Source organism: Symphalangus syndactylus, chromosome 19 (genome assembly GCF_028878055.3).
Source record: "Symphalangus syndactylus isolate Jambi chromosome 19, NHGRI_mSymSyn1-v2.1_pri, whole genome shotgun sequence".
Classification (NCBI taxonomy): domain Eukaryota; kingdom Metazoa; phylum Chordata; class Mammalia; order Primates; family Hylobatidae; genus Symphalangus; species Symphalangus syndactylus.
This window is the reverse complement of record NC_072434.2, coordinates 64,966,725-64,981,651: the sequence shown is the minus strand read 5'-3', so window position 1 is coordinate 64,981,651 and position 14,927 is coordinate 64,966,725. Positions and strand designations below refer to the sequence as shown.

Here is a 14,927-nt window from a genome sequence, read left to right as displayed (position 1 = left end):
GGGAAGGAGACAGAAGAGCAGACATACAGCATTGCCTTTGCCTTCCCAGGAGCTAGTTCGTTTCCCAATTGAGGAAATAAGATAAACGTATACAAAGAAATTTGTGATATATACTGGATATGTTTTTAGTAAAGTAATATATTTAAAAACAGATATTTTTAAAAATAGAGGGCTACTTTTTGTGACTCATGCCTGTAATCTCACCACTTTGGGAGGCTGAAGTGGAAGGATTGCATAAGGCCAGGAGTTCAAGACCAGCCTGGGCAACATAGTGAGACCTCATTTTTAGAAAAATAAAAAAAATTATTTTTTATAAATAAATAAAAAAGTAAAGGTTGTAGTGTGTGCCTGTGGTCCCAGCTACTCAGTAGGCTGAGGTGGGAGGATCACTGGAGCCCTGGAGTTTGAGGCTGTAGAGAGCCATAAATATGCCACTGAACTCCAGCCTGGGAGACAGGGCAAGATTCTGTCTCTAAAAAGAAAACAAAAACACCCCCCCGCAAGATAGTAATAACAATAGCAATATTTTCATAGCATTTACTACATGCTAGAAATGTAAGTGTTCTTAGTGCTTTACTCATAATAATGCATTTTAATCCTTAAAATAATACAAAAAGGTACTATTATCATTTCTATTATACAGATAAGGAAACTGAGGCACAGAGAGGTTAGGTAATTGCCTAACCTCATGCAGTTAGTAAATGTCCAAACTAGGATTCAAACTAGCTGACTGCAGAGCCTTTGCTCAAATCAGTATTGAATACCATCTCTCTAAATACATACTCATTTTGGAAAGTATAGAAAATACAGAGGAGCCTAGGACAAAAAACCAAACACCGCATGTTCTCACTCATAGGTGGGAATTGAATAGTGAGAACACATGGACACAGGAAGGGGAACATCACACTCCAGGGACTATTGTGGGGTGGGGGGGGAGGGACAGCATTAGGAGATATACCTGATGCTAAATGACGAGTTAATGGGTGCAGCACACCAACATGGCACATGGATACATATGTAACAAACCTGTACATTGTGCACATGTACCCTAAAACTTAAAGTATAATAAAAAAAAAAGAAAATACAGAGGAGCCTAAATGAGAAAATAGAAATCTTTCATAATTTGACTGTGGAAACTACCACTGTTAATATTTTCTTCTATATGCAGTGTAAAAAGAAAGATCATACCATATACACAGTTTAGCAATTTGCTTTTTCACTTAAAAATACCTTATGTACATTTTCTCATATCCTTAAATATGCAACTTACTTTTAAACAACTGTCTCCTATTCCATTATATAATTGGTTTAACTATTTCCTTGTTGGTGCCATCTTTTTAATGAATACAAGGATCATTGTCCAAACTGTTCTTGTACATACATATTTGGTTATTTCTTTTAGGTTAAACTTTTAGTACTAGAATTGCTAGAAAAGGTTTTTTTGATCCATGTTGCCAAATCATCCCTTTTAAGAAAAGGCATTGCACTTTATACTACTATGGGAAGTTCATTCAAGTGTCCATTCCCTTGTATACTCAGCAACCCTGGGGACCTTTTTCTTGTCGTTGTTAGACTTATTTTCTTAAATGACTTTGTGTGGGCTAACAATGTGTGGAGAAAGAAGGTTAAGGGCAAATGTACCCATAGAGGTAGAACTAATTTCTTCCTGCTGTTCTTAGTAAGTATGCAGCCATTTTGGTGAGAATGCCTAACGGGACCATATCCCTCCTGTAGTTCCATGTTTCAAATGCAGCTCTCACCTTGGCTTTTGTTTGCTCTTCTCTGTTACAGTGAGTAAACTCTCTGCTGTGCCTGGAATTAGCAGTGTACATGAAGTGCACATCTGGGAACTTGTAAGTGGAAAGATTATTGCCACCCTGCACATCAAGTATCCTAAGGACAGGGGATATCAAGATGCCAGCACAAAAATTCGAGAAATCTTCCACAGTGCGGGAATCCACAATGTGACCATCCAGTTTGAAAATGTGGACTTGAAGGAACCCCTGGAGCAGAAGGACTTACTGTTGCTCTGCAACTCACCCTGCATCTCCAAGGGCTGTGCTAAGCAGCTGTGTTGTCCCCCCGGGGCACTGCCTCTGGCCCACGTCAATGGCTGTGCTGAGCACAATGGTGGGCCCTGTCTAGACACATATGGAAGTGATGGCCTCAGTAGAAGAGATGCAACAGAAGTGGCTATTGAAGTGTCTTTGGATGGCTGTCTGAGTGACCACGGACAAACTCTTAACAAAACTCAGGAGGACCAATGTTATGTCAACAGCACGCATTTTTAGTCTGGTGCCCACATAATCAGACCGTATAGACGAGGCACTTTGGAACCACCAGCTTGGCTCACAAAAAGAGCTTTCTGGGTTGCAGGCTCAGACCAGACTTGGAGTGTGCATGCTCTGTGTTCACTAGGGGTTGGCTGTTTGGAATTCTAGCTAAACATGCCTGTGAATTTTTATGTAACTAACTCCTTTCCATTCCCCTGGGTGTCTCATGCTGCTCTTTGACTGTTTCAGCTTGAACATGCATTTTCTAAAGCAAACTGCACTAGTGTATATATCAGGGACATTGAAGTCTGGGACTGAGGCTCAATAGCTGCGGATACAGTGTTCAAAGAAGTTCTTGTTTCTAAACTGATTAGAACTTCTAGCTAATGCTCAGGTGAGATCATAGCTTAAATACATTGAAAAAACTAAAGTACCACAATAGCTGTATATTTCCCAATCCCCTTAATGATCATAAAACAGGCAAGTTAAGTATTTCTGGCACTGAAGAAATATCTTTTTTCTTTGATTCATTTTTGAATAAATATAAAATGAATAACTATTAAGGTAGAAAATATTCTCAGAACATTCTAGAGGAGGTAAAGGTTAGTAGGAGGGCTTTGGCCATCTCTACATTTTGTGAGGTGAAAGAAAACTAATGTTTGCTTTCTGCTGTGAACTGCAGCTATAGAATGTTTCAAATGCTTAAATATATAATACATTTTTTTTCACATGGAAGTGAGAGAATATTTAAGCTTCCTTAAGTATGACACAAATACTCATATACTGTCTTTTAGAGTCAGTATAGTTGGAGCTGTTTTCATTTAGTGCTTTGATAATGATTTACTTATTTTTCCAAATTTCCTTTGACTTTTCTTTCATACAATTGCATTGATCTATGCAGCATTTACCAGAAAAGAGTATTCCTGGGATAGCAGAATGCATAACACTGAGTGTTAATTCTTGCGAAATAAATAAGCTAGACTGCCTTCTCTTTAATTAGACATATTTGAAGTATTTATTATAGTTGTCAACTAGTAACTCAATGGAAAAGTTGATGTCCAAGGGAGAAATGAGAATTAGCTTAATTGCTGCCTTTAATGTGTTTTTGAGGAACTTAAAATTTTCTTTCATGTCTCTGATCCATATTACCAAGTTCAAATAAAATTTTTATAATCGGATTCAGACCCATAACCAAACTATGTTGGTAGTAGAGAAGCATCTGTCATGTATTTAACACATTGCTCAGACATCAGTATTTAAATCAGAACAGTCTCACAGGTATGAGAAAATGGGAGGTGCCTCACTAGACAACTAGTATCATCTCTGGTAGACTGCAAGATTGTCGGAAAATAACCATCTCTTAGTATGTAAAGTCCTGTTTAGAATCTGCACAGGATTTATCAGAGGTGCTGGGTTGATAATGAAGGCAGCATCCACAATTTTTTAGAACAAACATCATATTTAAACAATTTATCTTCGTCCTAAATTTGAAGGCTAAAATAAATAAGCAGCTATGATCCGTAGGATAGGAAATTATTATTTTTTTCTTTTTTGTGGAGACAGGGTCTCGCTATGTTGCCCAGGCTGGCCTTGAACTCCTAGCCTCAAGTGATTCTCCTGCCTTGGCCTCCCAAAGCACTGGGAGAACAGGCATGAGCCACTGCACCTGGCCAGGAAATTCTTTATTCCTTGAAAATGTCTTATCTGAGTTTAAATTGGCTGTGAAGTAGGTAAATAGAAAAATGCCTAAAAATATTTTTATTTCTAGGAGCTTATTGGGCTAGGTTATATGCACTTTATAAGCTCAAAGGGGTTAATAAGTAGGAATTTCTATTTTTAGTATTAAAAGTGTGGCATGTACTCACACAAAACAGTGGATCCTCTTAAGAAACTCAGCATGGAGATCAGTGGGCCAGATTCTCCTACATAAACATTGGTTGAAATTCCTTAGAGCCAAAAAAGAAATTTTTCTCTGACTTCCAAATCTGAAGGTCTAATTTGATTTCACATCATTCTGCCTTTATTAAAAGGGAAAATTATAATTTCACAGTTTTTGTGCAACTGGCTGAAGGAATGGATATTAGTTTGCATTTAAACACTGTTCTTTAATCTCTAAAATATTTTTCTGGGTAAGAAAAGGCACTTAATTCCACTGTAATTAAACCTAACTTCAGAACAGTATCTTGATAGACAGTTATACCAGATTATGGCCTGGAGTCAATGTGAAATAATACCTTTTTAAGACAGTTTGGCTGACTGCATTTAATAATGTCCAATCATGCTAAGTGCAATAATTTTGTATTGGGTTGAGTGGCTTGCATTTGCCACCTGTGGCACTGTGATGCCTGCTGTATGCTATTTTCACTTGGGTTTCACTCTCTCTTTAATTGTCTTGCCTTTTAATTCTCCCAAGGAAATACAAGAGTTTTCTTTTTCCCTTTAAATCAGCCCTGCTTGGTGGCAGTAGCAGCTGATAAATAGATTTAAAACACCACTGTTTTCCTTTAAGATTAGAAAAACACTGGCACTCAGTTTGGTGCTCATGTATACTTAGGTTATTTACAGAAAATCCCCTCCCCTCCGCCTTTTTTTAAAGAACTGACATAATTTTTTGTTTTTGTTTTTGTTTGTTTTTTTGAGACGGAGTCTTGCTCTGTCGCCCAGGCTAGAGTGCAGTGGTGCTGTCTCGGCTCACTGCAAGCTCTGCCTCCTGGGTTCACGCCATTCTCCTGCCTCAGCCTCCCAAGTTGCTGGGACTACAGGTGCCCGCCACCACACCCAGCTAATTTTTTGTATTTTTAGTAGAGACGGGGTTTCACCATGTTAGCCAGGATGGTTTCAATCTCCTGACCTCGTGATCCGCCCACCTCGGCCTCCCAAAGTGCCGGGATTACAGGCGTGAGCCACTGCGCCTGGCCAGAACTGCCATAATTTTTAAAGTCTACTGCATATTTTCTGTGTCAGGTCAGGGACCAGTTGTCCTGTGTGCTAACCTGGCCTTCTACACGGCCCTACTGCACTTCTGTTTCTACAGAAACAGTCCTTTCCACATTATTTTAGCATTGGCCATAGGAAATACTATGTCTGCTTCATTTTCTGACTCTCAACATTGTTTTTGAAAATATAATTAATTTTTTTTCATGATATTGGGCCATTATGAATACCCACAGGCTCCATTGTTGACAGAAAATAAAATTACTCTCTAACTTCTTGATAAAATATCAATAAAGTAGGGAGACATTATTTGAGGAAGAATTAAGAATATTCTCCATATTTAGTTCTTTTTTTTTTTTTGCCATTGGCAGAGCAAATTCCAGTGGTGGTAAATCAAGAACTCTAAAGTTCAGTAGAAAGAGGTGTTTTGAATGTCCAGGAAATCACTGAGGTAGATTTGGGATTACAATAAGACAGCTGCCCTGTGAGGTCGTAAGAGCTTTTGTGAGGCTTACTCCAGGGGTTCTCAGTCTTGGCACTATTGACATTTTGAATTGGATGTGTTCTTGCTCCTGATGTGTGGGATGTGTATTGTAGGACGTTTAGCAGCACCCCGACCTCTATTCATAAATGCCGGTACTGTCCCCCCAAGTTGTGACAACCAATGTCTCCAGACATTGCCACATATAACCTGGGAAAAAAAAAATTGCCCCAAGTTCTGAGCCACTGGGTAGAACTAAGGGTAGTTTAGGGACAATGTTAATGAAAGCCTCTCCAAAGTCCCATAGTCTTTTTAATAATTAATTCTGCAGAATTTGCTCTTTAAAAACATATTTTTAAAGGCAAGACCAGCCTATCCATAAAAATTGCAGTTGTTTCCACATAGGAACTTTGGATATTTAAAGAAAAATGTAATTTGAAATGAAAAGCCCTTATAAATCCCTTTATACATATCAGTCATTATAACAGTAAATGAAATGAAGAAAAAGCATTTGGTCTCACTCTTCTGTGCTGATCTCTTTAACTCCTGAATATCCTCAATTTGATGAGCCCACTATCAAATGAGACTGGATAGTTATCAGCACAATTGATTCATGGGGTTAAGATGTTTAAATCTCCTTCATATTTAAAATGATCAATTTTAAACTTGATGATGTTTCTTCTTCTTAGTTCCTGGTAAGCAGCTCATCTTAGTGCTAATGACAAGTTCAGATGTTAAAAAAATCTTTATCATTTATGGCTAATTTTATCCTTTGCCAAATCATATCTATTTTCTTCAAGAGAGCAAAATACATTTCCTGATTTTAAAGTATTCGGCTTTTAAATATATCTTCATATTCCTGTAGTAAAAGACTGCAAAAAAAAAAAAAAAAAACTGATGTAGAAAAAATGAGGAAACATGACCTGATTTGAATTTTGAATTTGGATGAATGATCACGGACTGCATGCCTGCTCTATAGATGTCATGCACCTGATAAAGTGTCGCGTTATTTATGCTTCTTAGTTTATTTACCCTCGAATAGCCACAGGTAGAAATGAGGTTGTCAAACCAGGAATTTAGTTTCTCAAGTGGAAATTGCATTGAACGATAATCCTCAATGTAGTCTGTGTGTTCTTACCCATCTGGAGTTTAGATAACGCAGACAAGTCATTTTCTGGTGCTTCTCTTTTCATGTGTTTTATTTCGTACCTTTTCGTTTACATGTAACTTTCTTGAATGTTTGCTAGATGATCAACTGTCACCTCTTAGTACAAAGCCATGCCAGACACTGAACCTACTCTGCACTCTAATGAGAACAATCCGGAAAGGATGATTTTCAAGGGAGAGTGACCTCTTCCTGGAGATCTGAGGTTATGTTACAGTATTGTGGAGTTTTGTTGCTTAAAATTCTCCTCCTGTCCTCACAGGCAATTTTGCTAGAGTTGCAATCCTCACATTTGAGAGAACTGTCAAAACTCTAAGACATAAAGTTTAAATAACTCAATAATTGCATGTGAATCCCCCAGTAATGTATGTACATGAGCATATCTTTCAAAGATGTTCAATGGTGCTGTAAATAAAATTTTTTTAAAAAATAGAAACATGACTGAGATATGTCTGTGGCAATTAAACAAATAACTCAAGTAGCAGAACTCATTTTGTCTTTGTCATTTACCCTGGTAAGTTTATTATTCAGTAACTCCTTGGATTGGTTTTAATAATTTGGGCTTATTTCTGTTTTTCTGTTTTGCTAGTCTCCTTCACACCCCTTCTTCTATCACCCAGGCTGGAGTGCAGTGGCACCATCTGGGCTTACTGCCACCTCCACCTCCCAGATTCAAGCAATTCTCCTGCCTAAGCCTCCTGAGTAGCTGGGATTACAGGCGCTCGCCACCATGCCCGGCTAACTTTTTATTTTTAGTAGAGACGGGGTTTCACCATGTTGGCTGGCTGGTCTTGAACTCCTGACCTCAAGTGATCCACCCTCCTCAGACTCCGAAAGTGCTGGGATTACAGGCATGAGCCACCACGCCCCGCCCTGATTTGGTTTTCTAGAAAGACCGATTTGGCCCTGGGCTCTGACCGATTTGGCTCAGTAGGCTTCGTGTAGAAGGGAAATCTGTTTGGATTCAGGGAAGATAGAGAGGCCTGGCTTATTTGGGAGAGGGTCTCTGGATTTGAAATCTCTCCAATGGGTTGACTGTAATCTTTATAAATGTTGGATTAGAGGAACAGTCTTCCAGTTTTTTCAATTGCTTTTATCAATTAATTGATTTATCAGCATACACTTATTGCAAAGTGTGTGCAAGTGATTCTTGTCTTCAAGGAGTTTATAGTCCACATGTGAAGTTAAGTAAGGCCGTGCAACTTAGTGGGAGTTTAAGGGCAGCTATGTATAGCCTGTGATTGCTGAGATAACCTTGTGCTGGATGCGTTCTGGTGCTCAAATGTGCACATTCCAACCCCTGGCTAGCCTCTGCAATAAAAGGGGGCTACACAACATTTCATGACCATCAGATTCTTTCAACAATAAGAGTCTGTAGCATGAAGCAGAGAACTGAACCCAGGAGTTAGAGTACAGACTCTCTATTCCACAGAGAATCCCACCTACCCTCTGTCTCCTACCCTGCAGAATATTTTTTTCATACCACTCTTATGTTGTAACATTAAGTTATGCTTTTACTTATTTTCAGTCTCCCTCACTAGATAAGGCTTTATATAATCCACCACTATTTTCTTCAGCCCCATCACAGTACTTGGAACAGTACCTGGCACATAGTGGTAGCTCCATAAATATTTACTGAATGAATGAATGAATGAATGAAACAAACACAAGAACGAAGGAAAATTTCAATTCTTGGTGTTAGTAGTTACAGGCTTTGAACAAATTCTATAATTTCATTGAGCTTCAGTCTTGTTATTTATAAATGAGGCTAATGATGAAAACCTGTGGTACCTACCACAGGGTTGTAGGAATTAAAGGAGACGATGCATATGAGAACAGATTTAAATGTCAATGGATCTTATTCTTTCACACTTTCAATCTGGCATTTATATTTTTCCTGTTCTTATCCTGCCTCCTGCCGTCTAGGTAACTCCATCTTGTCAATTAATTAAACATCAATGCTAAACAGCACTAAATGGTAGTATAAGCAACATGGGTGAAAGTGAAGAAGAAAGAATGAAGAGTCAAGGACAGCTTCACAGAAGAGCTGGCATTTGAAATCAGCCTTGGAGTGGTTCAGCGAGTGGAGAAAGAGGGAAAGGACCTTCCGAATTGAGAGCTTAGTTTTAATTCTTTAGGCAATTGCCCTTAAAGCTTTGGTGGGAGGAGTGTGAGAGGGCCAATTGGGGAAATGCCAAGAATAGAATATTTTCAGAAGACAATTTTCTCCAAAAATCTTCCTCAGCTGTTCTATGTTGCTCTGTACAGAGTGTTTCACCTGACATGCACTGAGCCACTAGCATCTCCAGTCCTGCCCAGGATGCTGAGCTCCATCAGTGAAGGACTCACTGTTGTTAAGTCAAGTTTAGCCTAAAGCTACCTTCTTACATATTTAACTTCGGCCTAAAGGTTTCTCTGTAAATCATGAACTATAGCTAGTGGAAGTGGAACCAGATTGTAGCCCACACTTGCGCCAGTCACTGAGTTTTGGCCAATCAAATGTGGCTCTGTTCCCAGGCTGCAGTGCAGTGGCCCAGTCTTGGCTCACTGCAACTTTCACCTCCCAGGTTCAAGCCATTCTCCTGCCTCAGCCTCCCAAGTAGTTGGGACTACAGGGACAGGCCACCATGCCAGGCTAAGTTTTTTGTATTTTTAGTAGAGACAGGGTTTCACCATGTTGGCCCGATGGTCTTGAACTCCTGATCTCAGGTGATCCACCCACCTCGGCCGCCCAAAGTGGTGTGATCACAGGCGTGAGACACCGTGCCCGGCCTATCCTAATTTTAAAATCAGCTTTCCTTGACTCTTCTCTGTTCCTTTCAGTGGGAGCATGCTGCCCCCGATTCCCCCTTACCCCCGGCGTATCCCTACAAACCAGCTCAAACCTTGCAGCCATGTTTAATGCTGCCTTTACTCTTATCCTATGCCTAACTCATCATTATGCTCAACTAATGCTCCCCGCAAAGTACCACTCATGTCAGCGCCTCCTTTCCGTTCCTGCCTGTTCCTCAGGTTCAGCTGTAACACCTCAGCCTGTACTGTTGCAGGGGCCTCTTGGCCAGCTCCCAGCCACCCCTAAACTTCCTCTTGTCAACCCTCTTGCTTCCCTCTGCTCCAGGAGGAGGGACAAACTCCCCCAGCCTGTCACTGTGGTTTCCTTCTCACCCCAGCACCCCCCAGGGTTTATCTTCTTCAGCAGACAAGCAGAGCACAAAGATACCTAAGGAAGTTAGAATGTGAGAGGGTGCAAGGATGCTTTTTCTCTGTAGGCTAGTGAATCGAGTTTTGTATGAGCTGGGGAGAGAGTATTATAGAGTAGTGTGTTTCTTCTATGCCAAAAGACTTTCTTCTTGATTTTTTTTTTTTAATTTTTTGATTTTTACATTACATTTACCAAGTTATTTCTTTTCTGGTTTCTCTTTCTGGCTGACTTCCTTTTCTATGTGAGTGTGTCATTTTGCCCCAAAACTGACTTCCTGTGGATGGCCAACTGTGACCTTTCTTGACTAGTGTCCTGATTCCAGAGCACACTCTGATATCGACATATCCTGTGAGCGTAAGCAGAGCCGTGGCCTCTCTCATCTTGCGTGAGGCAAAAAAGAGGGTGGATTTTCCTTTATCTCATATTTTCACCACATGGTCACATATGTGGCTGTGACATAATAATGAACTCCAATATAGAGCCAAAATATTTGGCACATTGCACGATTCTTTTAGGCTTGAAGATGAGAGAGTAAATTTGCATGGGATTTATAACCACAGGGCTGGGTGGGGACGAGGTGAAGGTGGGGAAGCAAATTGTCCCAGTGGCTAAGGTCGATAGAGGCTTGCAGTGGTGCTGATAACAACCAGGTCTCCTATCTGCCTCAGAAAACTGGGACCAAAAGAAGACCATGAGTCTGCAGATGTCATCTGATGCCCAAAAGCATTCAGAAAAAAAAGCTGTTGACTGTTTTGGAAGGCGTGATGATTGAGAATGTTTTATAGCATTTACTTTCTATTGTTAAAAATTGCACTATTGGCTGGGTGCAGTGGCTCATGCCTGTGATCCTAGCACTTTGAGAGGCCAAGGTGGGTGGATCACTTGAGGTCAGTAGTTCAAGACCAGCCTGGCCAACATGGTGAAACCTCATCTCTACTAAAAATAAAAAAATTAGCCAGGTGTGGTGGTGGGCACCTATAATCCCAGCTACTTGGGAGGCTGAGGCAGGAGAGTCGTTTGAGCCTGGGTTGCGGAGGTTGCAGTGAGCTGAGATGACACCACTGCACTCCAGCCTGGGTGTCAGAGAGAGACTCTGTCTCAAAAACAAAAACAAAAACAAAATAATTGCACTTTATAACACTTCCTGAGTGGAGAGACATGACTTGACCCATGGTATGACTAATCTTAAGTTATAGGAAAGTGTTTACAGAGAGATTTTATTATAAAAATCAATATATACTATGAATTATAGTTTAAGGTTTAAACATTCTGGCCTTGAAATCTGCCTGCTTTCAAATCCTAGCTCTACTATTTGTTAGTTATTTGACCTGTGAAAGTAAATTGCCAGAGAATTTAAAAAGCTCTCTGGGCCTCATTTGTGCCATGTGTGGAATGGAGGCAATTAGAGTTCCTGCCTCATGAGATTGTCATGCAGACTAAAGGAAATGACCCACGCGGAATGCTCAACACAGAGCCTGGGTCTCTAAATGCTCCATGAATGCTATTAACAAATCCTCTTTAAATGACAACTTTAATTAATAAGTACAATTTGAGCCAGAGTTACTCCAATTGTTAACTCACTACTCATGAAATGTCAAAAATATATGGTGTAGATTAGCCTGAGTGTCAGCATCCAGTTAGATTTGAAATGGCAGAGGCTGTATTACATGACTTTACCAAAGAACTATACAGACCTGGACACAGAACCCTGCATCTCCACCCCCAAATTCCAAGGGCCCTTATTTCTAAGAAAACACAATTCAATGCTGAAGGGCTTCAACAAAATACCAGGGCTTGATACAACAGGACCTCACCTCCCAGCCATACACAAGTGGCATCCTGAACAGTAATGTCACTGCTAGAGGGCTACTGAGTCCAGGGTTCCAGCCAGAGGCAGTGAAGTCTTCAGCTGACTCTGGGTGAACCTCCATTCTGTCAATGCCTTCCAGCTAGAGACGAACACACCTGTGGTTGAATGAGTTGAGTTTAATAATTGATGCCAAGAGGAGAAGGTACACCATGGGGAACCATGGGGCATATCAGCAAGAGGGCGTTCACAAACTTATTTGAGGATTTGGGTTCATGTTAAGTGATTTTGGGGGAGGGTTAAAGGAAATGACGCTTTGCTTTGGATTGGATGCTGTCAGCAAGTGGGGATAACTCTGACTAGGTATCTTAATAAATCCTATCTTTAAGGGAAGCGGGCAGGAATGAAGCAAGGCTCAAGTTTTAATTGGAAGCTGTTGTCACTTTTTTTTTTTTTTTGAGACATAGTCTAGCTCTGTTGCTTAGGCTAGCGTGCAGTGGCAGGCCCACAGCTCACTGCAGCCTCCATCTCCTGGGCTCAAGTGATCCTCCCACCTCAGCCTCCTGAGTAGCTGGGACTACAGGATTGGACTACCACTTCTTGGCTAGTTTTTTTGATTTTTTTTTTTTTATTAGAGACAAGGTCTCGCTATGTTGCCAGGCTGGTCTTGAACTCCTGAGCTCAAGTGATCTTCCTGCCTCTGCCTCCCTCTGCAGTGGCTCACACCTGTAATCCCAGCACTTTGGTAGGCTGAGGCTGCTGTCACTCATTTTATCCAGGGTGGGGTCTGGAATTTTAGTGATTTGCGCAGTGCTCTTGTTTTTGTCTGTGCTTAGAAGGTATTACAGAGTGATCTTGTTTCTCACCTCACTTCATCACAGTCACAGTAGCCTCTTGTCTGGTGCTGGTGTTCTGAGAGATGATTTGTGCCCCACAGGAGAATACAAGGGCTTAGCTGTGAGACCCAGGCCAGTCCCACCAATACCAAGGTCTTGTATGGTATCAGTTTCCAGATGCCAGGGGTGTACTTTTCTTTTTATTATGTTCTCAGTACTTAATATATTCGTGGTACATTTTAATGAAGCAGGCTATGCGCATTGAAATCCTGGCTGAAAGGACACATAAGCTGTGTGACCCTGGAAAGTTACTTCACCTTTTGAGGCATCAGTATCCTCCACATTTTATATGTGAGGTCTATACCTGGCCTCCCAGGGGTGCTGTGAAGATTAAATGAGATAATGTGTGTTCCTGACAAATAGTGATTTAAAAACTTAGCTATTTTTGTTGAGTCCCTCTGTATAGTTTGGCCTCCATGGCTTTCTGATTTTAGGACATGGATCGAATGCATTCTCTCTCTCTCTTTTTTTTTTTTTTTTTGAGATGAAGTCTTGCTCTGTTGCCCAGGCTGGAATGCAATGGCATGATCTCGGCTCACTGAAACCTCTGCCTCCCAGGTTCAAGTGATTCTCCTGCCTCAGCCTCCCCTGAGTAGCTGGGACTACAGGCACGAGCCACCATGCCCGGCTAATTTTGGCATTTTTAGTGGAGATGGGATTTCACCATATTGGCCAGGCTGGTCTCAAACTCCTGACCTCAGGTGATCTACCTGCCTAGGCCTCCCAAAGTGCTGGGATTACAGGCGTGAGCCACCGCACTCTGCCTGCATTCTCTCATTTTGCTTCATTTTATTTCCTTGCATCATGTGACCTTTTTTTTAAGTTTTAAGTATCATGATCAGAAGGCCTGCCAGATGCATAAGGTTATTTCTTCCTTTGTATTGACTTCTAGGAAATAATCTTATGTTACTGCAGCCATTACTGTCATGGTTACTGCTATGATGGTGTCAAACAACAGAGCCAGAGAGAGTCCGGCCACAGTGTTCATCATAGCACGGGAGCTCACACCGCTTGTGAGGGACCGGGTTATCATCCTGGCTATCTACTCATCAATGAATGTTTGTTGAACACATGAATGAATGAATGAATGAATGTAAACAGTGAAGCTTAGTTTACTTCTCATCTCACATTCCATCAAGCAGGTATTTTCTTTATTCTTTGATATCAACATTCCACTGGGGCTTTGCTGCACAGTTATTGAGTGATGCCCAACACTTCAGTGGAAAGAATGCTATGAGTGAGTTATCTGTGGTTCCCAAGAGGCGACAGCACATAGCAGGGCAGGCCTCCTATCTCCCTTTACACGGCCTGGGACTCAGGCTACCACACCCACATCCATTTCAGGCCATCACATTTGGAACAGATGTTTTTAGCCTCTTTGCTCATTGATAAGAAAGTATTCTTTGTTTTATTTTGGGGCTCCGTGATATCTCCTGCTTTCCTTTGTCACCTCCCTTTATATGTTCTTTTTGCCTTTCTTAGATCATTTTTTATTACTAAGTGGCAATAGAACAAAAGAGTGCAGGAGCAAGTAAACTGAGAGAAAGCCAAATCTCAGAGGAAAACCTGTTTAACAAGATAACACATATGGTTTGTTCTTCAACTTGCTTTTAAAAATTAACAATATATTCTGGTGATCTTTCCCAGACAAGTCGTAAAGATTTACCTCATTTTTATTAACAGTTATATAGTATTCCATTATGCAGCCATATCAACTTAAATATCTACTCTCTTGTTGATAAATTTTACTTCCTTTAGAAAATCATATAAGCTTTAAGTACCATTGGCATAACTCTGACACTTTCTGGTATTAGGTATGTGCGGATTTTGTCTTAATGTCCTTAAAACACTTCTTCTTTATGCTTTTTGCTCTTTTGTTTCCTATAATGAGTATATACTACTTATATAATATCATGAAAAAGTTATTTAAAAATAGTATTAATCTCATAAATATTTTCTTGAGTTCTGATTCCAGTGACACTTATTGCTACTACTAATCCATTTAATATTTGATTATATGTTTGATATCTTCAAATAAATAGCTTTCTTCTTGAGAACACAAAATATATATTAATAATAATAAAAATAACAATAACGTTGACTCAGTACCTCTATGTGGGAGGTACTTGACTTGTGCATATGATCTCATTTAATCCTCACGAAACCCCT

The 14,927-nt window shown here is 40.4% G+C and overlaps 1 protein-coding gene across 3 annotated transcripts in view; it reads left to right on the top strand.

The window, feature by feature from the left end:
* SLC30A10 (solute carrier family 30 member 10) overlaps window positions 1-7,289 on the top strand; it is a 47,570-nt gene extending 40,281 nt beyond the window's left edge. For all 3 annotated transcript variants that reach the window (XM_055234465.2, XM_055234464.2, XM_063613948.1), the window contains exon 4: window positions 1,792-7,289. In XM_055234465.2, coding sequence (XP_055090440.1) covers window positions 1,792-2,291 — 500 coding nt within the window. In that variant the 3' untranslated portion in view covers window positions 2,292-7,289. The remainder of the gene's footprint in view (window positions 1-1,791) is intronic.
* Window positions 7,290-14,927: the final 7,638 nt, after the last annotated feature.